At 40.6% G+C, this 26,810-nt stretch overlaps 1 protein-coding gene across 1 annotated transcript in view; it reads right to left on the bottom strand.

The window, feature by feature from the left end:
* The window catches only part of FANCC (Fanconi anemia complementation group C), a 108,519-nt gene that overhangs the window by 14,061 nt on the left and 67,648 nt on the right, over window positions 1-26,810 (bottom strand). Inside the window, exons 7-10 of the mRNA XM_018557872.1 lie at window positions 26,489-26,649; window positions 24,511-24,540; window positions 3,582-3,700; window positions 789-864 (exon numbers count right to left, since the gene is read on the bottom strand). Coding sequence (XP_018413374.1) covers window positions 789-864; window positions 3,582-3,700; window positions 24,511-24,540; window positions 26,489-26,649 — 386 coding nt within the window. The remainder of the gene's footprint in view (window positions 1-788; window positions 865-3,581; window positions 3,701-24,510; window positions 24,541-26,488; window positions 26,650-26,810) is intronic.

The raw sequence follows: 26,810 nt of genomic DNA, 5'->3' as shown, positions 1-26,810 counted from the left end.
AAAAGTAATCTAAAACAAAAAAAAAGGTTTGGGATTTATATATTCTTAAAGTATGTTCTTTTCATGTGAGCGGCCCTGGGAACTGTTTTTGGGACACACTGGGGTCATCCACTGTTCCTTACTTCTGGACCCCTAAGCCTGCCAACAGTGCATGTTTTGACCTCTGGCGGGTAAGCAAGAAAACTGAGAATTATGTACTCTTGCCAGGGTTAGAGTACCAGAGTTGCACCTCCCTGGGCATAATATTTTAAGTATATTTATTACTGACCTAACATGTAACTGAAATAGTGTTTCCGAATTCCTAATGTGGAAATATGTAAAATAGAGGAGGTTTTCTGTCTACCTTGATGTGGAGCAGTGAAATTAAAAGCATGATAAAGTTTGGAAATTCCCAGAAAAGTCAAACACTGTCAATTGGAATATAGCAAGGGGAATAGTGAGGGGAAGAGAGATTTATTTTCTTGCCTGACCTCAGATCCTATAACATGTTGAAATGAGATGTGAGCACATTGAGTTGCATACTGATGCACAAGCATCGGATATCCTTGAGAATCAGAGCATTACATGCAAAGCTTGTTAACATGACAATGCAACACATGATAGACGAGATGAGAAATGGTTTCCGCGGGGAGAAGCAAATATGTGCTCCCTTTTGGACACTGAAGCCAGTGAACAGGTTATGCACACAACCGATTTCATAAACCAAGAATACATGATAAGAATGTAAAATGATTTCACATCCAACTTCTGCCAAATATTTTATGCCATTTGAAATCTAAAAAACATACCTTCATACTTTCTTAATAATGCCAACACCAATGCAGGACTTTCACTGGGAAAATAAGCCCTTAGTGGAAGCTTTGGCTAGAACAGTGGAGAGATATATTATTATGTATGTATCATGGATAAATGACGAGGTCAGATTAATATGCAAGAGTACTTGCTCTCTCATGGACGCCCATGCATCACACACACTCCCACACATGCAATTTTGTGCTTCACTCATTAAAGCTCAATTCAAGGAAAATATATAAAAACAAAACAAATCAAAAGCACCAATTAATCATAAAAACACAAAAAATGCTACTGTGTAAACATTAAAAAAGCAGAAATGGGGTGTATTTTAAATGCAACTAGGACAAACATCTAAATGTGTTTTGGTACAGGCTTCCTGTAATCCCCCACAGGACAAGAAAGAGGGCCATCATCAGGATCTGCTGCACCACATCTGAGCAGACAGCGAACATGATGATAGGAGAATAGAGCATGATGCATCATTTTGCTGCTGTCCCTTCATTGTTCTAATATTAGGCTAGGAGTGTTCTTTGAACTAAGCTGCAGTGACACAGCAGTGGAGGTCCACATGCTGACTGTACTTTCTGGCAGAGGTACCACAAGACTGGCTTAAAGAAATAACAAATCCTTTGGAAGGTATTAGAGTTTGCATATATGTATTTGAATTGTGTAATTAAAAACTTGCCTGGACATCAGCTTCATCTCCCAGGATAGAAATAGAAGAGATAGTTATGATGTTTTTTTCCTCTTTGCAGCATATTATCTAAGTTCTTTTTCTACATTACATACATTATCATCTCAGTAAACCTGGAATAAAGTATTTTTTATAGGCTAGGAACATAAAGTAATATTTGCAGGTAAAACTGCACTTACTGTAAGGGACAAGTGCAATTTTGATTAGTCAAGGTCCAGTTGGATCAATTTGTCCCCCTCATCATAATTATATGCCTAAACACAAACCTCAGACCACACAATTATCCAGTTTTATATGATTTGTCCTAAGCTTAGCCAGGTGGCGTTCTACTCTCCGGGGAGCTGGTGAGATGTGTACTATTGCGAATACGCCAGCTCCCTTCCATATGGCCAATCTGTGCCCCAGGTCAGAGCTATAACAAAGACATACATTTCTGCTTTTTTGCTCTCTTGCAGCAATACTTTCATATACAATAAGCAGATCGGTCATCCATTTACTATATTACATATTTTTTTTACAAGTATCTATCATACAAGGATCTCTACACATCTGCCACGCAAACAGACTTAGAAACAAATAATATACTAGCAGACATCTGCAACCTAAGCAACAGAAACACGTCGCTTGGGGCAACGTTTGACTTGAAACAGAACATATTTTAGCTTATATGTCAAAGGCTCCTGTGAAGTAAAAGCAAGCAGAATATGGAGTAAGGATGACTTTACGCCTGAGGAATTAATATGCATGTCTAGCTTTTGTTATTTTATCTTTCAGATATCAGCAGTGCTACCACCTGCAGCATAGTACTTTCAGTGTCACTGTACTCCTGTAAGAAATTATCTAGTAAACTAGATAGATTCACCAAAAATATGGATGTTTGTCAGGCTTACCAGTTCAGCTGCAGAAGGCCTTTGAACATAGCCTAACAAGTACTAAACGGCAGTGACAAAAGCAAAAGGTTGAGGTGGCCCATGGCTTGCCTTCAACAACAAAAAAAGGATAGAAGGCAACTTTAAAGGGAAGGTTTAATGGACATAAAATATAGGCTTTTACTGCTAAGCACCTTATAAAATTCTACTTGTCTGACTGTCATACTGATCCTCTGGCATCAATACTTTCTGAGTACTAATATAGAACATGTTTGAGGCAAAAGAAGTCCCAACTCCTGTTATAGTTCAGTAACTCAGAAGTGCTACTGTAAAGCCAAATTTCCAGTGTGATGGCCAGGTCGCTATCATTTTCAGAAGGCGACAGTATTGGCAGGCTATGTATTTCTCTCTTAAAATGTTCCTTTAGGCTGGGTTCACACTTGAGCGTTCGTAATATGCGTGTTTTTACCATGATTTGCGGTCATTGAAACGCGCAACAAACGCGCGTTTACGAGGGCTATCCAGCTGTATCCTAATGGATACGCGCGGAAAATACGCCCCAAAGAAGCTCCTGTACTTCTTTGGGCGTAGGGCGTTTTTCAGCGCGTTCCTACTCGCTGAAAAACGCCAAGGTGGGAACCATGCCCATAGGAAATAATAGGATTTCACTTGCTGGGCGTTTTACAGCGCGTCGATCAGCTAAGGTTGATCGACGCTTTTAAACCCATTTTCTGCGTTGGGGGTCATACTGCAGCCTAACATTTCATAAAACTTATGTCGCATGCTGCAGGATGTCCTGATTTAAAGGACAGAGGTGATTTAAATTGCAGGCCCATTTATCCTGCAAAACTGCATGTGCGTTTGTCCTGTGCGAATGGAGAGTTATCAGTATATTTTCTTTCCAAGTCGAATGTAATATCCGATAAATAAGACTCCTCAGATCCGCTTTGCAGGAGCATCCTGAAAAACAGAGTTTTGCAGGTTAAAAGGCTCTCTCTACATGTTTTCTGACTAAGTCCATGTGCCCTGTAGGTATGCAATCTCTTTGTTGTCTGCTATAAGTGGGTGTTGCCCACTGCTATCACTTTCTGGGTGTGCAATCTCTTCAGAGTCTGGGTACTGCAGAGGGAAGTAATGGATGACAATATTGGAGGACAACAGCAGTAAGCATGTAAGGAAGCATCAGATAAAAGAAAGAAAAAAAACTTAAATTAGAACATTACCTGTAAATTATCCTTATCATATTCTTCAGTAAAAGAGCGTGTGAATATCCTTATAATAGTAGTCACTTTAATGTTTCCATCACATTCAAGAAGTGCATTCCTATGTATTAAACAAAAGTCTTAAACAGCATAAAGTTTTAATTGCCAAATGATACACTAAGGCTGGGTTCACACCTAGGCGTTTTTCCGCGCTTTCGTACTCGCGGAAAAACGCTCAAACAGGGAAATGCCATTATTTTCAATGTGCATGGTTCCCATCTGGGCGGTTTTCCGCGAGTACGAACGTGCGGGAAACCGCCCTATGCCCAAAGAAGTACATGTACTTCTTTGGGGCGTTTTGGTCGGGCGGTTCCATTGGGATACAGCCAAGTATCCCTCGGAAACGTGTGTTTTTTGCGCAGTTTTTTTTACCGCGAACCGCGGTAAAAAAACGCACGAAAAACGTGCATATTCAATCCGCCTAGGTGTGAACCCAGCCTAAGGGTCATATCAGAAAAAAAAAAACTCAGTACATTTTCTTTCTGAAAACAAAAGCTCTCAAAAGCTTCTCTAACAGCTAAACATGTGGAAAAGTGTTAATGGTAAAGGCTTATATCTCAACACACTCAGTTAGTATTTCTACTTAAAAGAGAACTATGGGGTAAGTGTTTTTTCCCATAGTTCGCTTAAGGGTCACGGGAGGACATAAACTAGCATCCTCCCGTGACTCAAAGCTCAGTATATCGCCAGCTACACCTTGCGGTATACTGAGACTGCCGCAGCCGGGACGGATCCCAACATTACTGTCGAGATCCACCCAGCTGGCTGAGTGAAAGCTGGCTCTGCCTATCTAGAGGCAGAGCCAGCTGTACCCGCCCCCTCGCCCGTCCGTTCCTCCAGTCAGCACTGGAGGATTGGAGGGGGGAATCCCTGCAGGGAGCCGTGAGTGACAGGCTCTCTGCAGGGAGATGATCGAGAAGTGAGCGAGCGACGGTATGTGTTCGCTCACTTCCCAATCTATGGAGCCAACCTGTGACAGTTTCATTGTCACACGTCGGCTTGAACTTTGAGGTTGAGTGATTTTCACTCGCCTCATAGTTCTCCTTTAACTACTTTTGTCTGATATATATGCACTTCATGACTGGTGTCATAAAGTAGATAAATGGCAAAGCTGGAAATGAATGCTAGCAAGTGAACACAGGAGCATTAGCAAAGAGTTACACATAGCACATAGGTGTATTATATGAAACTGTACTTGACAGTCAGTGATCATTGAGGTCATGGTGGTGAGACTGGAAGCCAGTATTGTTACTAATCAATAGTGAACAATTGACAACACTGCATTGTTACACAAATAAAACTTTTCAATGTTTAATCCTATGATCAGCAGAGAGACATGACTAATGCATTGTGCTTTGGTACTTTCTGTTAATATGTAAAATTGACAAATAAATGGGAAAGGAGGGGGCTGACCAGAATAAACGGATTTTTCAATTCACTAAATCCATTACTGCACAGTTCAGCTGAATTTACTGCACACACATTATTTTTTTAGATATGTGGGACGTAACAGTAAATTTCCAATGATTCATGCATTAATTATGGTTACTTAATAATAAACACAGAGAAATAAAATAAAAAATACTCACATAATTTTAAATTATGATACATTTACTAAACAAATGGTTAAAGTCATACCAACCCTTGACTGAAAAAGTATTTAATCCTATATATGTAAGCTGAACTGCTAAATGCACAGATTAAATATATTAAACATAATTACACAGCTGTGTCTGGCAATGCATTAGACCTGATTTTTCGCTAATGCAGTTCAGTAATACCTACAGGTCTCCTTTCTACACCCCAGCCTGTGACTGGACAGTGATGATGAAGCAGTAGCAGATTGTCTTTTTGTCGCTCTGCTCTCTCCTCCTATCAGCACTTTCCTTGTCAGCACATGAGCACTGCAGCACAACTGACTGTCTTTTTGTGCTGCTTCTTTCTCTTCCAGACTGAGCTCTGCTGTATAGGAAATTGCAAGAGGCTAACACCAGTGCCAATTCTGGTATTTGCACTGTTTGCATGAAAAAATAAATTTAAAATGGTGTATTACTAAATACTTTTGCTGAATCTTTTATGTCTGCATGAATGCAAAACCCTGTCTGTAACAAGATGGCTGCCTCCACATAGATACACAGTGCAGAACAAACCATGATCAATCAGTAATGGAAAAAACATAAGCTGCAGGGAGTCCACAGGCAATGCTGGTAACTAGTTCTTTGTCCCCTGCTGACTTTTTATTGGTACAGTGCCCCCCTTTAATAACTAGTGCAAGCTCCTTTATTGGCAACAGCCTCAGCCAAATAATTTCTAATTAGTTGCTGATCTCTGCTGTGATTAGGAGGCATTATGACCCACCCTGTATATAAAACTATCTTACTTCGACAAACCATCTAAGAGCATTTTTGGCCTTCAGGAAATCATCTGTCCTTATAAAATCATATACCAGACAAACCACTGAAAGATTTGTCTACTGTAAATGATCTGTATGCATATTATTGTTAAGAAGCCATAAAAGGAAGGTCAAGTCCAAGAAATCTGTATTATAAATAATGAAGATCTATGACTTCTGTTTAGCTTTTACTGTACATATATATAAACTACTAAAAAAAATTTAAGGAACACTTTGAAAATACATCACATCTCAATGGGGAAAAACATCATGCTGGATATCTACTGTATACTGGACTGGGTAATGTGTTAGGAACGAAAGGATGACTCATCGTTTGATGGAAATGAAAAATGATCAACCTACAGAGGGCTGAATTCAAAGACACCCCAAAAATCAAAGTGAACAAATGATGCAGCAGGCTAGTCCATTGTGCTGAAATTTAATTGCAGCAACTCAAAATGGTACTCATTAGTTTGTATGGCCCCCACGTGCCTGTATGGATGCCTGTCAACGTCTGGGCATGCTCCTAATTAGACGACTGATGGTGTCCTGGAGTATCTCCTCCCAGATCTGGACCAGGGCATCACTGAGCTCATGAACAGACTGAGGTGCAACCAGGCGGCGTCGGATGGACCGAGACATAATGTTCCAGAGGTGTTCTATTGGATTCAGGTTAGGCGAGCGTGGGGGCCATTCAACGGTATCAATTCCTTCATCCTCAAGAAACTGGCTGCATACTCTCGCCACATGAGGCCAGGCATTGTCGTGCACCAGAAGGAACCCAGGACCCACTGCACCAGCATAGGGTCTGACAATGGGTCCAAGGATTACATCCCCATACCTAATGGCAGTCAGGGTGCCATTGTCTAGACTGTAGAGGTCTGTGCGTCCCTCCATGGATATGCCTCCCCAGACCATCACTGACCCACCACCAAACCAGTCATGCTGAATAATGTTACAGGCAGCATAACGTTCTCCACGGCTTCTCCAGATCCTTCCACGTCTGTCACGTGCTCAGGATGAAGCTGATCTCATCCGTGAAAAGCACAGGGCGCCAGTGGCGGTCCTGCCAATTCTGGTATTCAATGGCAAATGCCAATCGGCCTCCACAATGCCGGGCAGTGAGCACAGGGCCCACTAGAGGACGTCAAGCCCACAGGCCACCCTCATGAAGTCTGTTTCTGATTGTTTGGTCAGAGACATTCACACCAGTGGCCTGCTGGAGGTCATTTTGTAGGGCTCTGGCAGTGCTCATCCTGTTCCTCCTTGCACAAAGGAGCAGATACCGGTACTGCTGATGGGTTAAGGACCTTCTACGGCCCTGTCCAGCTCTCCTAGAGTATCTGCCCGTGTCCTGGAAGCTCCTCCATGCTCTTGGGACTGGGAGACACAGCAAACATTCTGGCAATGGCACGTATTGATGTGCCATCCTGGAGGAGTTGGCATGCCTGTGCAACCTCTATAGGGTCCAGGTATCGCCTCATGCTACCAGTAGTGACACTGACTCTAGCCAAATGCAAAACTAGTAAAAAAAACAGTCATAAAAGATGAGTAGGGAAAACAATGTCAGTGGCCTCCTCCTGTAAAACCATTCCTGTTTTGAAGGTTGTCTCATTGTTGCCCATCTAGTGCACCTGTTGTTAATTTCATTAACACCAAAGCAGCTGAAACTGATTAACAACCCCCTCTGCTACTTAACTGACCTGATCAATATCCCAGGAATTTCATTGACTTGCTGCTGTACTCTGATTAAAACGTGTTCCTTTCATTTATTTGAGCAGTGTATGTATGTGTGTGTATATATATATATAGATATATATATATATCTATATATATATATCTATATATATATGTAAGCAGCTTTTTTTAGGCAGCAGTTTCAAAGGGAGACACCGTTCAGCTTATTATTCAAGACATCAAAACTAAAGAGTTTAATTTCACAGAAAAGGGGCCTAAATAGTGTACTGACTCCATGAACACAGTGTAAACAGCTTTTACTAGAATGCATTTTCCAGGGTAAAACTATGCAGGCATATAATCAAGAAATCCAAATTAGAGTGTATTATTTCTCAATAAAAAAAAGCATAGATATTGTACTGACTCCATGCACACTATGTAAACAGCTTTAACTAGGCCACATTTGCATATGGTGACACCAGGCAGGATTATAATCCCCACATCAGTGGCTCATTCAGGATGTGTGTACCATTTGTCACTGTTGAAAAGGGTCACCAAATTTATAAGCTGTGATGAGGCAAGTATCAGTTTGCTCGCTGCTGTAGCAAACTTTGCATGATGTAATAGTCCTGGCACTGGAGGCACAACAGCAGGAGGAAGAGGAGGACTTCATGCTTTCTCATAGCCTGCTTTATTCTTATTATGTCCTTGTGAGGCAGCACAAGGAGGAGAATGGCCAGTGGTGAGGAGGAAGAGGACATGGAGCAGTTTTTCAAGGGTTAGTTTCACATGTACATGGGTGGAGTGAGATGGTTGAAGACACCATTGAAATTTGTAGCTGATGGGCTCAATCATGTTGCAGTGCCTGCACATGGTTCCTAGGAATTGGGCCATTAGGAGAGAGACCATTAGTGGTTGACCACTATTTTATATTCACGTTAAAAAGGGAAAATGCCAGTATTGTTGTAAGCCTTCCCAATGTGCACCCTGCCGTGAAGGCTAGTTATAGATTCATGCAGGTACCATGTTTTTTCTAGTTTGACTATTTTTGGTTGAGAGGACGCACTGGGGTCCCAGCGTGCATTTTTGGTTGCTGGGCCTCCAGTGCGTCCCTGCACCTTATTAGGAGGAGTTGGCTACCTCCTGGTACACCTGCATGCAATTTATCGACTGCATTAATATGCTCACACTTGGAGACTCATATACATAGAGTTAGGACCACACCTTGCAGAGGTGCCTTGGCGCGGCGGTGTGGCTTCTACATATTTTTGGCCAAAAGTTTGTTTAGTATATACTTATATTACTAAATATAATATTTATATTTTTTAATTTATAACAGCACAACCAAAGCTAGTGCTTTTTGGATAACCAAATATCAGGCTTTTTATGCCTATGCTAAAAAATTAAGTATATCATCACTTCTTTTATTTATAATTGGTTGTCATCTAGCCGATTGTAAATTACCGTATTTTGCGGTCCATAAGACGCATCGCACCATAGGACGCAGGGAGGTCCGGTGCGCCTTATGGAGCACTCGACAGACCGTAGCTTCTGTCACAGCTTCTATGACAGAAGCTGTGACAGAAGCTGCAGTTAGTGACCGCTGAGACAGGTGGCGCTGTGATTACACGGTCTCAGTGATCACACAGAGCAGACGAAGAACCTCTATGGTGATCTCGATCGTCGCCGCTGCTCGGTTTTAATATGAGTGATCTCATTAGATCACTCGTATTAAACGAGCAGTGGCTCCTACTACTGATCTCGATCGCCGCTGCTCGGTTTTAATACGAGTGATCTCATTAGATCACTCGTATTAAACGAGCAGTGGAAAAAAGTGCGTCTTATGGAGCAAAAAATACGGTAACGCATAAGTGTTGGTAGGCGTTTATAAACGTCCTATCCCGCGCTAGGTTCCACAATCAAGACAACCCTTCTGAACCCCCACACAGCAAGTCTGCCCCAGGTTTTCGTCCATCAGGAACTTTTATTGGAACCCCCACACAGCATCTCTACAAGATTAACCCACATAGAAACAACTTTGAACAGCAACCTCAGGAATCAGAATGTGCTTTACCACCACGCATCCAACCCATCACAGGATTTCCTTCAACGATGATAGCGCTACACACCTAATTTTATGTCAAGTGAAGAATTCACATCCAATTATACATACATGCAGAAATTTTAAACAATTTTTGTTTCCCTCCCACATCAGTTTCCAACCAGGATTCCGCGCAAGGATTGAGACAGCCCACCGACCCAAAAAGCGAGAGCCCACGACCACATCATCAGAAGTGTCCCATTACTGAACACACGCCAACCCCATCAGAAGAGTACACCACCATTGTGTATTCTCTCTCCATCACACGTAAGTGTAACATCTAACATTTATTCACCTTGATTCACCATTTGTTTTTGATCATTTCCCATCCACGCATTTTGCGCCAGTCAGTTGGCCTTCTTTCCCTATATCCTTCTCTTGTAACCGGAGAAGAAGCTAATGAAGCAGATCTCTGCTTCATCAGCTTCTTTGAGGTCCCTGGGTGACATTTGTCTCCATAAAGAGGATCTGTCACTGAATGTGTGCTATATAGGGAGATTAAAGTGTAAAAAAAAAAAATCTATTAAAGTCCCCCACTTCCGCAGTACACAGTAGATATCCAGCATGATATTTTTCCCCATTTAGATCCTGATGTGTTTTCAAAGCGTTCCTTTAATTTTTTTGAGCAGTTTATATCAAATTAATTTCTGTACAGTGTTGCATGACTGAAAAAAATGTCAAACTACCTCAGCGCTGAACAGTAAAATTGGCCTAGGACAGGAAGGGGGTTTAACACCCCGGTGTTCAAGTGGATAAAACAGTGAATGTGACCTTTACCAAACATTCACTGACATTAATCATTTACTGGCATTTAAAACACAGACCATGAATTTTTGGTAAATGCCAGATCTATTGCTTTACAAAAATACCCACTAGACTGACACTGCTGCCCTCCTCCTAAAAATGCTATTTAGCGGGATGCCTCTGGATGGCTTCAAGTCTTTGAGTCACTGTGGGGGGAAATTAGCCTAAAAAACTAACTTTGTGAAGCTTATTATACAAACAATATACTGTACAGAATCTAACATGAAAGGAGTAATCAAGTCAGTCAAGTATAGTTAAAGGAACAGAGTTTTAATGTCTTCTGAATTAACTCATTTATAAATAATTGTCACTGTACAACTTACAAAAAATAAAGAGCCTACTGTAGCAACAAGCTAGTATAAGTTATAAGAATCATGATCATTTCTCTTATATTTTCCTGTTAAGTGTATATCTCAGAAGTATTCTCAGCAGTATAAATACCATTGTAACAAGTAACATTTCAATCAGACTTGAAGTCTACTGCATTTAAAAAGATCTAAAGTTCTGATACCACTGCCAAAGACAAATACAATGTCCTCCTGCTAAAAACAGGATGCAGCTCACATGACTCCTGAAGACTACAGAAAAAGTAGATTTTTTTTGTAACAGGCTACATCTCTAGAAGTGTTGAGGACATCCTATCTGTCCAATGCCATGAAAAATGCATCAATGTCACTATTGACAAAATCTGAGGACACCAAACTCTACTGCAATAGACTTTTTCTGTTCTTTTTTTGGACGTGTTAAATTGACCTTAAGACTTTTACAATACATGGCAGAAAAAAAAGATTACCTACATAAATTGTTACCATTGCACCATGCACAAAAAAGCACTAATTGTCAGTGGATAAAAAATTAGCCACCGATAAACTAATATCAAATTTCTTAGACAAGAATGTATAGACAAGAACATATTTGTATAACCATGTCAAGCTCACTAGTGATTAAATGGTTTCATTAGTAACACATCCCTGGTGATCATATCATTTTTAGCATCACAGTCATAAGAAATGGATATTCAAATATTAGGGTGTGCTCATGAAAGGAAATGATTAGCCAAAGCTTCTGTTAACATTTCTAGTACACTAAAGAATTTGCTCAAAAATGTTGCCAAATGCATTTAGCACTTGGTCTTGTTCAGATCAGTGACCACATTGGTTAACAAAAGCACCTTTTTATATATGTTAATACTGGCTGTAGCCCCACCCAAGTTTGAAGCCTAAAATATTGGTGTTACTGTGGGGGGAGGTACAGCCAGCACTAAGCCCCTACCCTCTCTTAGCGGACTGTTCATTTAGTATTATGAAAGAACAATCCACAGGGCTGTGTTAGAGCTGCTGGATGCTAGTAAACATATAGGACAGTGGCAGCTCCATCACACAGACCCTGCAGCTCTGACTGTTCATTCATAAAAGATCCCTTAGCACTGCAGGGCTAAGTGATCTATCTGCAGGGTCTGCGTGCTAGCACACCGCTGAGCAGATAGCTGTGCAGTGCTAAGTGAGATTTAATGAATCAACAATCAGCGCTGTTGGGACCAGTTTAGTATATGACACAGACTTGACAGTGCTGAACATTAAGCACTGAGCAAACTGTTGGCGCTATATAAATCCTGTATAATAATAATTAGGGATGCATCGGTGCCGATACCGAGTATTAGAGTACTCGTACACGCCCAAATGCTATGATACTTACCTCCACGAGGAAACATGGAGCCGGCTTCCCGGCCAATCAGGAAACCGGTCGGCGGGTAATGACTCACCACCCGGCTTCCTGATTAGCAGGGAAGCTGGTTTCTTGGCCAATCAACATTGAGCCGCCCAAACAGCATCGAGCCAGCTTCCCGGGCAATCAAGAAGCTGGGCGGCATGTCATTACCCGCCTCCCGGCTTCTTGGTTGCCTGGGAGGCCGGCTCCATCCTAGCAGAAGTACAGGTATCGGTACCGGCAAGTACCGAAAGATTAATATCGGTACTTGATACTGAAAAACCGGTATAAGCGCATCCCTAATAATAATATGGGGCAGTGTATTTAGAAGCCCTATAGCGCTGAGTGATCTTTTATGAATAAATGCTCAGCGCTGTCAGGGCTGTGTCATACATTATACTGGCCCGGCAGCACTGAATACTCAGAACTGAGTAATTCCTTATAAATGTCAGCGTTGGTCTCCAGAGCAGCCCCTGCTGCCAAAGAGCACCGCTGTCACTCAAAACTCTGTCTCCTTGCAAGCAACATGGTCTGACAGAGATGGTTAACCTGTTCAACCATGCTGCTTGGCAACAGCAGGATGCATTTAAACTGGTGCTATATGCATTTGGTTCCCTAGCGGATTAAGTAAAATGTTAAATATTTAGGCTAGACTTTGGCTAGGTAGACATAGGTTTTGCCTTTTATCCCGTCTCTTGATACAAATGTATCTATCACAATCCCAGATCCAAAGTCTGAAAAATTAATAACTCAATACTCCAATACCTTGCAAAAAATGACTGCAAAAATGTATTTGTGTATAGGCATCTTGATTGTAAATGTTCAAATATGAATATTACTAATTTGTCGCGGTTTGCAGACATTAACTTGAATATTTATATTTTTCTACTTTTATGTGTAGATAAATGAGTGTCAAAGTCAATCATAATCACAAATTTGTGCATAGTCAAGATGGTATAAGTTGAAACTTGCCTGTAAAAACTTACAACCATCCCCTAACATATTGGCTAGGCTAGTGGGAGGTTGGTAAATCTAATTTGTACTCAAACAGTATATACTTTCTTGAAAACTTTTTGTTTTGTTTGTGTGTTTATCTTTGGAGATCTTTGTAAATTCTGCATATATGCACTGCCTGTCTTTGGGGACATATCATATAAAATTAACCATTCTTAATTAAGTACACGTGATTTACTAAAGGCATACAGTTTGTTCACCCAGCAAATTAATCTTTCATTTTGCAAGGAAATTTCCCCCTGGCTTCATGGATAAGGTGAATCTCTGGTGACTTCCATCATCCAAGCAAAAATAATATTTTTTAAAATTCAATGATGTGTTGATACACTGTGTGATTGGGTATTGTTTGAAACCTGTATACTAGCAGGAACCATAGTTTGCTGACTAGAAGTATGAGTAGCATGGGTCTCTCTAAAACCCAACATTTGTGGTACAGACTGTATGTTAGTGAGCATTTTTTCATGTTCTATCCTGTGCTTATACAGGAGGATCTTGTGTTTCCACATTATTGAACGGGTGATGGCACATTTTTAGAAATGTTTATGATCCTCTTTCATTAGATCATCTCTCTATTCCCCTCTCCATGTCAATAACAGCCACATGTATTACAACTGCTAATCATGTATGTATGTATGTATGTATGTATGTATTTTTAAATAATTTTCTTTATTTTATTTTACTGAAATCCAGGCAAACAGCTCAATACATAGATGAAAAACATAAAAGGACGTTGGTTGACCTGCCAAATAATTTCTATTTCTGTCTATCCATTCTTGAGATTTATAAAGCCCATCACACATCACAGCCAGGTGGATGATACAGCATTCTCGTTTACAGTTAAAGTAACACTAACCTCAGGAGCTAAACTTTAAAAATGTATTCAGGTACCTTAACTATTAACAAACATGTATCTTACTTGTGTATCACTCGGCTGTAGATTCTCACATCATCTGTGAATTGGTGGGGACACTGTCCTTCCTTCTGGGGGGGTGGCTACTTTTGTTCCCCATGGTCCCTGTGTGTTGTAAAGTAGCCCCAACTCCAAGATCGCTCCCGTGATGGACTACAATCTCACATTTAGCTTACTAATTTGTATTGCATTTATAGTCTATCATAGGAGTGAGCATGTCAACCCACTGCCATGAAGCTCATCCAATCAGTGCTGCCCCTACCACACTTCATCCCTGTGCTGGGGATTGCAAAAGGCTGATACCAAGTAAAATGCAAGTATTTTACTAGTTTTCCTTTAAACTACATGTAATTGTGTATTAATGAACACCTAGCTGCAATAATTTCCTTTGTTTACATTTTGCCTGGAGTTTAGCATAAATGGTTGTTTATTGTTCAATGATTTGGAAAAACTTTGTAAAGAAAAAATACTTTGAGACAAACAGAAAAAGAGTCCAAGCTTTATGTGGTTGGTTCTCAAATTATGTTTAACCTTTTAGAACTGAATGTCTTTCCAAATGGCTAAAAATTATTAGAAAGTGGATGCACTACATCCACTAATTTTCTAATAAGAGAATCCACATTTTTGAAGAATGATATAAAAAGGAAAAAAAAGTTTCAGATTCTGTGCTAAACAGCACTGAAAAGACCTCCACATACTTTTCTTGGTAGAAGCCTCCACTGAAGAAGTATGAAGGTTTTAATTGTTGTCACTTCTGAAAAAACTAGTTGCCCAGCTATCATGCTGATCAAATGTCCACAGTACTTTGAGCCACCTACCAGGAACTAGTATATAGATTATGAAATTAGCTAAGTACTCTATAACTTTTCTGATCAGAATAATTGTTTTAGCTTCATGTCTTAGAAACAGCTAGGCAACTACCACTTTCAGATTGAGGTTGGGTAATGAAAAAGAAAAAAAAACCTGCATGCAACCCCGCAATACACAGAGATTCATGTGGTTCAGACTAATGCAGCCTGAGCCACATTTTGGTACCTGTGAGCATGAAGCTAAAAATGGCCACAGGCAAGTCTGTTTCAGAGTTTATCTGTTGCAACATCACAATTTAGTGTGGATGTCTATCCGGGAATTAATTCAAACTGTACCAAATGAGGTTTTTAACACTAAACTCTTGGTAAATATTGCCTTTCACACAGCAAATCTGCCTCCATGGCACCACCATATGGTACCTATTTATAATGTTCAACAAAACAAAAAAAACATGCACTTAATCTGCATGCACAATTCACCCAAATTTACCTCTACACTTTTCACTTTTACACATTTGTCTATATAAATTAATTTGGGGAAAATGTGTGTATCCTTGATGAAAGTTGTATGAATCTTGAAAACATTTATAAATAAAAGTTTATTACAGCATAAACTCCTGGCAAAATTGTCCAAAAATGTCAGAAAGCCTGTATATATGGTCCAAGGAAAATATATCTTTTCATGGATTATATTCAGTGAACATCCTCAAAACAGCTTGATACATGCGTCCTGTATACAAAGAAAAAAGACAACAAAAAGTGCACCGAGCTACAAAAAAAACCCTTTCAAATATTGCCATCTAGTGTCTATAAGAATGAAGTGAATGTTACATTAACATGCTGCTGTGGGTTTTTTTTTTTTTAAAAAAGCACTGCTACAAATCAGAATGAATGGTTAGATGAGTTGGTAAATGGAAAAACTCTTTTGGTACAGTACAGGAGGGGCTTAGTTATAAAAAATTGGAGCAAAGAAGAGCTATTGTATCATTAACACACCAGTTTTATTTTGTTTCACATAAATAAACATTTTGTTGCCCCATTGTTTTCCAATCAAGCCATTATTTACATACTACATTTATATTTGTGGGAATAAAATGATTCAAACACAAATGTATTATCCCATTAGGCACAGAATACTAATGGAAAGAGTAAGTACAGCACTGTCCAACTGTAAGCATTACAGTGAAATTAGCGCCACCTCTGTGAGGTTATTCTATAAAATAGGAGGACATAAGCCAAGGTATTGCACTAGCAAGTCATCAAAATCAATTGGTAATTCTAGCACGGGTTAGAAAATGAAAGCAGACATCTAATCACTTGTTATGAGTACAGCGCTTTGTAAGCCTTGCTACTGTTACTGATACTACTGGTAATAAGCAGTTATTTTTAAAAGGATTGAACAAAGCATTTCTAGAGGTAAAAAGCAGAATTCAAGCTTAATTTACATATTAGAGCTGCTAGTGCCAGTGTCTTGTCCAGGTATTTCTTGAATTTTCTGTGTAGTAATGTATTCTACAACATCCATATTTATGTAGTCGGGGTGTCCCAAGAATTTATCGCCACCTGGGGTGTGGGTGAATAGCAGTTCTAGTGGTGCACTGTTAGCAGGGAGGGGGGGTGTATGGCAGTTCTGGTGGGGCTTTTTACTGGGGGGGCTGCTCTGTCCAGCATCCTGGTTGCCAGGCACTGGCTAGAACGTCACAGGTCACTAAGAGCTCTTAGCAACTTGGAATGGGGCAGCAGGTGTGCCCAAGTGACCCGGACAGATGGCACCTGAGGCAACCGCCTCAGGTTGCCTCCTTATTAGGGGAGGCCTTACTCAGACTACAAAGAGAGATCAGTCTGCAATTTCTCTACCCCCTAGCTTGAAGATTCTAATAAGCCTTTAGATACAAACAAACATTAATACAGCTCACAGCTAGTGAGAAGGAAATTTGCTAACATCATGACCAACACACAAAGAATATTGTCATTCACTCACATGGAGGGAAACTCTATATTTTAATGGGTATTTTGTGGACAGGCTGACAGACGGGCTTCTTGATAAAATAAGTGGCGTACTGTACAACCCCGAAGAGTTAAGCTGGGTTGCATGATCTCTGGACATTACCGTTTCAGCTGTATATGCTATGGTCAGCATGCTGGAGGAGGGTAGATAAAAAGGGACAGGTGCACTAAAAGTGCAAACATTATCTAGGGGTAGCATTTATTATTTTACCAATACATTTTGGCAGCAAAAGGACAAAAAAAAATCATGAGCTTGATCATAATCATGGGAGTTCTAAAAATGGTGTTGCTAAAATGGAATATTCCACTTCAAGTGAATGAAAAGTAGAGCTATTGCTGCGGAGCCTAAAACAAAAGTATACCCACCCAAAACTGGACATAGAACTGAAGGTGTTAAAGGTATAATCGGCTTCACCAGTAGAGAAAGCTGATGTACATGGGTGTTTTTGCCAAACACAGCTTTGCTCAAATAGTCAGATTAGACAATGTAGCATTTGACAAGAAAAGTCTGCATTTGAAACGCACCTCTATAAGACATGCTGCATCCAAAGAAATGCAACACAATGCAGGTTAAATGTAGCCTCTGAATTGTCATCTACACCAGCGGTCGCCAACTAGTGGTCCCTGAGAAAATGTTGGTGGTCCCCGGGCCATCATTGAAGCGGCACGGAGGCTCCGGGGCTGCCTCTCAATGACTCAAGCAGCGGCTGTCACAAGGAATGCGCAGCTCTCAGTACAGTGTGTGGGGAGAAGCCAGGTAATAGTGGCTCAGTGTGGGGGTAGGGGAGGCACGGGGGTAGTGCTGAAGCTAGGCACCCCCGGCAGGGCCAGTGGCAGATTCGATAGGAGGGGAAACAATTAATATTGTTACTGGGCCGGGGGAAACCGCTCCCTCCCTCCACCCGCACTGCCACTCCTGCAGGCACACCCGCAGCTTCCATGTGATCAGTGAGCATCATTACCTGCCAGGCATAAATACATGTGTAATACAGGTATTACATCACTTCCGCATTCAGCTGTCATTCTCCAGCTTCTGTAGCCAGAGAGAAGCTGGTGAAGCAGATATCTGCTTTGTTTCTTTTGGGTCCCTAGGTAACATTAGGGGTCTTAAAGGCCCTAGATATCTCCATAAAGAGGACCTGTCCCATCCTCTTTTCTATTACATAGGGGCCTTCTTAGCCCTCTATGTGATAGCAATAAATTGTAAAAAAAAAAAAAAAGTTTTAAAAAATGAAAGTAACATAACCCCCCCGCCACCACATACATGCGTCAGGTGCGCCTACGTGCGAAAACAACGATTGCGCGCATTGCACCACACGTTGTACATCACTGCAAACGTTGGGGTGTGAGCAATATTTGTAGGCCATTAGTTACTGTTAACATTAATCTGATAAATCTGCAGTGCCGTCCGTCCGTTTTTTTACTACGGGCGGACGGCAAGAGGTTAAAGCGTCGACCGTGGGTAATTTTGGGTATGGTAGCGTTTTGTGATTTTGCAGCTGTGCGCAATTTTTTACGTGTTTGGTGTCTATTTTACCCGACGTGAGCCCATCTTTTATATTGTACCAAAAAATCGGGTAATACATGTTCGATAACATAATGTAGAGAAAACAGGTTTTTTTCCCCAAAAATTTTCGGTACTTTTCTCATTATATAGTAAAAAATAAATATCTCAGTGGTGATTAAATACTACCAAAAGAAAGCTCTATCTGTCCCCAAAATGTTATACAAAATTAATTTCAGTACAGCGCTGCATGACCGAATAAATGTTAAAGTACCTGAGCGCTGAATACTGAAAAATGGCCTGGCCAGGAAGGCGGTTTAACACCCCGGTCTTCAAGTGGTTAACTAAAATGAAAAACAGCAGAGTTCCACCCACAGATAATATACAGAGGGAAACAAAATTTCAGAGGAAGCATAAATGTATAGTATCTTTATTCAACAATTTTATAATTTCCCAGAGATTCTAGAATTTCTACAGTTCATTTTGTTTCACTCTCAGGGGACAGGAAACAAAATTAACAGCACACCTTGTAAAATAGGAGTTACTAGACCATCACACACTTTAATTACTCTCGCGAACAAAATATAATGCAGAGAAGATCACATTTCCACTCTGTGCTTAAACAAAAAGTGCACTGTGTAGATCCCACAGATAACTCTTTCAGATACACAATGGTAATATACCTTCTGATATATTAGATATTTATTGTAAGAATATAGATATTTTTCTAGCTTTAATCACTATATATTTGCCTTACAATACCATAGTCGCCACTATAGAGCATAATTTAATCACAAGGAATGCATGACTCACATTCCCACATAGAGTAATCACCTAACACCATATGGGTTATATAAAGGTTATTAACACACCATTTGTAGAATTTTTCACACAAAAAAAAGTGAGCGATGTAGCATTTGTTTTGAAGCTGGGCTGAGATTACAAATCCCAGGCAGATACACGAGTAGGTGGCAGACTTTCCACACTTGTGTTCAAATGTAATCTCATGTCTGTGTTGTGTGTACCCCTAGATGTGCCTCAGACAGATTTGAGCGATACTTCCTCCTCCTCCACTGCATTCATCTGTTCATTTGAGTGTAACGGTAAAATACACTAAGAGCAAAACTGACATTTTTAACCACTTGGGTACCAGCCTGTAATATCTTATGGGCAGGGCCCTCTTAACCATCTTGTCTTGAATTGTATGGTAACTGATGTCTTTCATAAATTGTAAAGCATTGCACAAACTGTCAGCACTATATAAGACCTGAATAATAATAATCCCAGCCCTACATTACCAGGCCAGTTTTCAGCTTTCAGGGCTAGTTCACACCAGTCCCAGTGCGTTCCGGCCCGATTTGATGCCAGAACGCACTGTTTTGCATCCCGGCCAGCTCACTTTGCTGGGCCGAGAGGGGGCGCGTCAATGCATTGAAGTCAATGGCACTGCAGCCACGTCCTCCAAACGCAGTGTGATCACCTGCACTGGAATATCAGTGCTCGCGTTCCGGTCAGAAAAAATGCGGAAAGAGACAATTTTTCCTGACTGCACCAGACCGGAACACAGGCATTGATGTGCCACGCGTTTCGACACGGGCAATCGCACTGCGGCCGGAGGGCATGGCTGTGGTGCCATTGACTTTAATGCAATGTTGCTCCCGCTCCCGCCCCAAAACAAAGTGAGCCGGCCAGAAGGCGATCCAGTACCAATCGGGCCGGAAACACACTGGGGCCGGTGTCAACTAGCCCTCAGTGCTGTGATAGTTTGACTGACAATTGTTCGCTCATGCAACACTATATTCAAATTATTTAGATTTTTTTTTTTTAGATAGCGCTTTCTTTTCCTGGTATTTAATAGCCTGGTATTTAAGAACCACTAGGTTTTTAATTTTTTACTAAAGAAAGAGAAAAGACCAAAAATAAAAAAAGCCCGGTTTCCCAGTTACTTTCCATTACAATATAGATGCCAGCATAGTACAAAAGAAACTTTGAAATTACCCCTTTTTAGAAAGTAGGCTCCCAAAGGTGATCTAAATTTTTTGTAACTTTTTTTGGGGAAAAAAAGAAACAGGCTGATATTATGGGGATTAAAACATGGTAATGACACACTAGATACAGATCATCAGGTCGAACACTGATGGATCAGGAGGTGAAGGGGTTAATGTAAAGATCACATACAGTGGGAGGGTGGAGATGAAGGGGTTAATGTGCCGGATAGGGAAGATGAAAGGTTACTATATAGACCTTCCCTTTGCCTTCTGCCATCCCGCTCTGGGCCAGAAGTTGAAGGAATACCCTGGTACTTCCGGGTTTGTGACTCACTTCATGTGATAATGCTGGGCCAACACATAGCTTACACAAGTTACACAAGTATTTATTTTTCTTTGAGATTGCTGAATAGAGGGACAGATGAACCAATGGAAGGTAAGCATGGTCTGCTGGGAATGGGGGGGGCGGTGTTATCATTAAAGTGAATGAACCTGTTGCTTTGGTCTGCATTCTGGATTGCCTGTCAAAAAAACCCCCTGGAAACCACCTGGATTTGGCTAACAAAATAAGAGCCTTCAGTTGGATAATTACTAGAGTGATTCATAAGTTTTATAAATCATGTCTCCACAAAATGAGGTCAGCTGCCTACCCAAATATATTGAATGACCAGTTTTTTTTCCATCAATGGGTTTTTCCTCTCCTAATGGCAAGGGCATATTCCAAGATGAAAATGGCAGGATTCATTGGGCTCATATTGTGAAAGTGAGGTCCAGGGAGCATGAGACATCATTTTCACACATGGATTGGCAACCACAGAGCCCAGACCTTAATCCCATTGAGAATCTTTCGGATGTCCTGGAGAAGACTTTACATAGTGGTCTGACTCTCCCATCATCACTACAAGATCTTGGTGAAAAACGAATGCAGCACTGGACAGAAATAATTGTGACACTGCATACGTTCATCCCAATGATGCCATTCTGAATGCGTGCCGTTTGCAAACAAATTCGTTCCAAATCAGCCAATGTGATTTGTCTGGATATGTTTTCTCATTTTGTCTCTCATAGTTGAGGTCTACCTATGATGCCAATTACAGGCCTCTCTCATCTTTTTAAGTGGGAGAACTTGCACAATTGGTGGCTGACTAAATACTTTTTTGCCCCACTGTACATTTAAAAAGTAATCCAATAATTTGCAAAGCCATCAGCAAGAAACAGATTTAATAAAATGACAAAAAAATTTGTTATGAACATTGTTTTACAAATATGAACACCTGCAACTATATTTGTTGAAACAGTGATGCAATTCATAGGTTATTGAAATTATGTGCAATCATTTGAGAACAGAAGGCTGCATGCAGTGTATCTGAATGATCTAATGAAAAGAGTGATCTAGAGTGAACATATCTAATTTTTTTGTTAAAGATGTAAAATATTTTTGTAAATTTTTTTTTACGGCTACACAAAAGCTCAATAAAAATCAAAGCTGTATTCACGCGCCAAAATGGTTACTTTAGCTTCAGTTGCAAGTTTCTAGCTTTGCACATCTGAATCTTGCAATATTTACCCATTCTACATGGTTATATTGCTGTAATTCTGGGGACTGTTGGTAAACAGTATACTTTTAAATCTAGCAAGATTTTGGCCCATTCTGATTCATTCAGGTGCTTGGTGTTAAAACACTCCAATGCAGCTCCGGCTATGTGTTTAAGACATCATTATGATGTGAAGTGAAACTGGCCCAATCTCAGGTTTCATGCAAGCTGAAACAAGTGTTTATCCTAAATTATCTTGCCCTAAATCCTGACATCATAGCCCTTGTCAATTAAATTGTGCAAATATTTCAGAGACAATGGGAGGAGTCTCGTGCTATTCTTTATGATAGACCCAACTTGATTTGTAGTTTGCTCATTAGCGCATGGTTAGGCTGCTCAAAGATTCACAGTCTCCAATAGGAGATATTTGGAGCAACTCAGGGATAGAAAACAGATATCAGAGTCCTTAAAAAAAGTTTTATATTTGTGTCGATCAAACCGCCAACGCTTTTCAGGGGCAGATACAACCCCCTAACTTAGGGCTTGGAAATTATCCACAAATGTTACAATAAGATCAAAATGCTGAGTTTGTTTGCACTGGACATTCCTTCATTTTCATAATTTCCAAGCCTTCACGAAGGGGGTTGTGTCAGGCCCCCTGAAATGCATGGGACATTTTCCAATCAAAAGCATCACCCCAGCATGATGCTACCACCACCATACCAAACTTTGGGGATGATGTTCTCAGATAATGAGTAGTGTTGGCTTTTCACCATACATAGACAGGAATTTATCAAAACTGGACAAGGCAGAAGCTGGAGTAGTTGCCCATGGCAACCAAACAGCATCCGTCTTTCATTTTCAAAGCTTTACAGAGCAAATGGAAGATAGAAGCTGATTGGTTATTAAGGGGAACTGCTCCAGAATCTGTTTGCTCCTGTTTTGATACATTTCCTTCATAATGTTTTGTGCCAAAAAGTTAAATTTTGCTATCACCAAACCAGAGAACATGTTTGCCATCTCTTCCATAGTTTGGCTACTCCAAACTAAATTTAATAAGAGTTTTATCAGCAATGCATTTTATTGTCACTCTTCTGTAAGGCCCGTTTCCCACCTGGGCGTTTTTCCGCGCGTTCGTACTCACGGAAAAACGCTCAAACAGGGAAATGCCATTATTTTCAATGTGCATGGTTCCCATCTGGGCATTTTTCCGCGAGTACGAACGCGTGGGAAACCGCCCTACGCCCAAAGAAGTACATGTACTTCTTTGGGGCGTTTGGGTCGGGCGTTTCTATTGGGATACAGCCAAGTAGCCCTCGTAAATGAGCATTTGTCGTGCGGTTGTTTTACCGCGAACGCGCGACTCGAAACGCGCGACAAACGCGCATATTCAATACGCCTAGGTGTGAACCCAGCCTAAAGCCAGGCATTTGGGGCATGCAGGCTTCAGATGAATATTTTTCCCCCCATTTTAGTTGTAGATATCTACAGTTCTTTCAGAGTTACAGTTGGCATTTTAGTTGCTTCTCTGACAAGTGCCCCCCTAACCTGGTCATTTTTGGTGGATGGCCTTCTCTAGGCAGATTGGAATTTTACTTTTTTTTTTACAATACATGACTTAACACTTTTGATGCCAAGCCCTGCGTAACACTTAACCTCAGCTGGCCACACCATTTTTGCTTTTTTTTCATTTTCTATTGCTGCTTTTAGTGTTTGTAAAAGACCCCCCAAACCATATATTTTCTGAAAGCACAGGCCCGCTAGAATAAAAAAAATGGTGATTCTAATTTTGTAGGTCCTGCGATAATCAAATCAATATTAAACCAATACAAATATACAAATCAATTGATAAAAGCACGCTAAAATCAGTATCAGTGCGTTTGTGTTGTGATAAAATGATGCAGGCGTACATTTAATCGCAACACAGCGTATCACGACACTTTGCCATGCGCTGCCACACAGTTCAATTGATGTTATTTGAAAAAGAAAAAAAAACAAGCACTGCGATGTGTTCCAACAACGCACAGCAGTGCATAACGTACACCACAGTATGGAGTGCACTGTTGCACGTGTATGTTGTGCGTGTATAGTGTGTGGGGGTGTGTGAGTGAGGGGGCGGTTGTGTTTTATCTGTTTTTTTATTTCTTATTTTATTTACTTTTTTTTTTTTTACTGTGTGTGTGGGGGGGGGGCTTTGGAAAAATATGAAGATATCACAGGTCTAAACAGACCTCTGACATTTCCCTTTCGAAACCGAAAAAGAAATTGAGGACACAGAGTCCTCAATCTCTTTTTCTCCAACCTCTGTTCTGAATGAATAGAAAGCACTCAGAACACAGCTTTTCCATTCATTCACAATCTGGAGATAGTAAATATTTACTATCAACCAGTTATGAATGGATAGAAGCCTCTGTAGTGAGCTGCTTCTATCCATTCAGAAACTCATGAACAGGAAGTGATGTAAAGCACTTCCTGCTCATTCATAACCGGAGGCACATATTATGTTCCCAGTTGTTTACAAACATTGGAGTGATCAGCGATCACTCCAGTGTTTGTTCTGCAAACACTGGCGTGATTATTATTACACATATTTACCGATCCTCCTGAACCACTTGGCCATCCTGAAACTAACAGGATAACATCAGCTCTGCGACCTCCCCACTCGGCCATCCTGAAGTGACAGCAGCGCTCTCCTCCGCACTCTCCTCATTTACTACTGGTTCAGTAGTTGTTATTAGAAGGCCTTACATATAGGGTTTCGATGTCTTATTGTTTTGAATTCTCCCACTGTATTACGATACCTCCTATTCCCTTTAGTCATTTCTAGCTATTTATTTTTCTTTTTACACCTTTTCCCCATTCTCTGTCCACCCTTTCCTTTTTGTGTTTCCTTCCTGATTCCCTTCCATTCCCCCCCATCTTTTTCTACTTCTTTCCCCTTTTCCTGCCTTTTTGCATCTCTTGCTTTGTTTGTTTCCCCTCCGTGTCACGCTGATGCACGCTGATTACGTGGGCAGAACCCAATCCGCCACACTCAGCGTCCCGTTACCTGAATTACCTTGCACTCTACTGCGCATGCGCGATCAATACTTCACTATGTTGTATGCACTGTGACCCGCTGCACACACTTCTTGGTGCCAGTGGGCGGGACCTGCCTCTGCACGTATCGTTCGGCCTATCGAGGCCTGCTGTAACCATGGTAACCTCAGCAGCTGGATGCCGCGGCCATGTCAGATCTTTCTCCCCTGAGGTATCATCACTATCTGTCTGATTACTTGTACACAACAAATAGCTTTGATTGTATGCTTTCTTGTATTCCTATGATGTTTTGTGACGTGCATTAGTCCATCCAGCTGTTTACTTTTTCTTTTTGGCGGGCATGACGTCATTATGACGTCAATTAACTTTGATTGGTTGATTCATTTCTATCTGTTAGTCTATATAATGTGGTGTGATCTTGAACACTGTGTCATTGCGGAGCCATATAAGTGGACCCTGCGTGGCCCTGAAAGTGCTAGTTCTGGTGACATGACGTTCCAATAAACGAACACTTTGGACTGCAATATTGTTGGTGTGCTGGTGACATCTATTCATCTATATACTGTATGGCGGCACCATCCGCAGGTCACTAGGAGCACCCCTCCTCGTCTAATTTTGGGTTTTCCCGGGTTGGAGTACGACAAGGTATCTTTTTGTTTGTCCTTCTGATATAAGTTCATGGATGGTAACGCGACCATGAGCTTATGGCAGAACAGTGAAAAACACAAACATATGGCACACTGAGCTGGCCTGCTGGAAACGGTTGTGTTCTGCCGTATGCCATACTTCGGTGGCAGCGAGTTAAAGGTACTCTGGGGCATGTTTAAAGTTTGGACTATCTTTTTTTTTTTTTAATCGCCCAGTTCTGATTAGAGCTTCAGCTAAACTTTATCTCAGACTTGCACTGATAGCTGCTTGGGTTTTATCATGCTGTTTGTACAGATATGTTTTCTAACCGGAAACTGCTGCATTTACTATGACATCATGTGACACTTGGATATCATTTAGTTTAATATGTGACTTCAGAAAGGTAACTGCTTGTACCAGAGCTTTCTTAGGCTCACTATTCATGTTACAATCTGACTATACAATATTTGTACAATTGCCTTTAAATTTACCAAAACTGTTGAATCAATTTGTATCCAATAAGGCAGATCCTGTGTTAGAAAAAAGTGAATCAACACTTCTAGGTATATTATTGGATTTACTACTCACCAAACTGAAGCAAAGACATGGCACTTTCAAAATAATTATATTTTACGGGGCTTTGTACATATGCATATGTTATAACACATACATTTATATTTATCCTGTATATTAATTGAAACATATATTCCTACCGTAATTTTGGGATAAATATAAACTTGTTAGTCTCAAGTACTTACCAAGAATGAATCTTTTATAATCTGTTCCATTTCTTTCAATGATTTGCTTTGGAGGGCAATTAATCTTTGAAATAGATCCAGCACAGCTATTTCAAGGCTCGGTAAATGACGGAGCCACAGGCTAAGTACTGCTGATTCACTTAGCACAATCTTCTTCCTTTATTTGCAAGGAAAACACAAACCAATTTAAAACGAATCTATTCTTATGATAGACAACATAGCAAATGAAGGCCAGCATTTCTATTCTGTTACTGTACACACACCCGTGACATCAAAAGCATATTTCCAGAAATCTTTGGAATACTTAAAATTACACAT

This window comes from Nanorana parkeri, unplaced genomic scaffold (genome assembly GCF_000935625.1).
Source record: "Nanorana parkeri isolate BGI_ZX_2015 unplaced genomic scaffold, ASM93562v1 scaffold307, whole genome shotgun sequence".
In the NCBI taxonomy this organism is placed as follows: domain Eukaryota; kingdom Metazoa; phylum Chordata; class Amphibia; order Anura; family Dicroglossidae; genus Nanorana; species Nanorana parkeri.
Note: the sequence above shows the minus strand (reverse complement) of the source record. Positions and strands in the feature narration are given on the sequence as shown.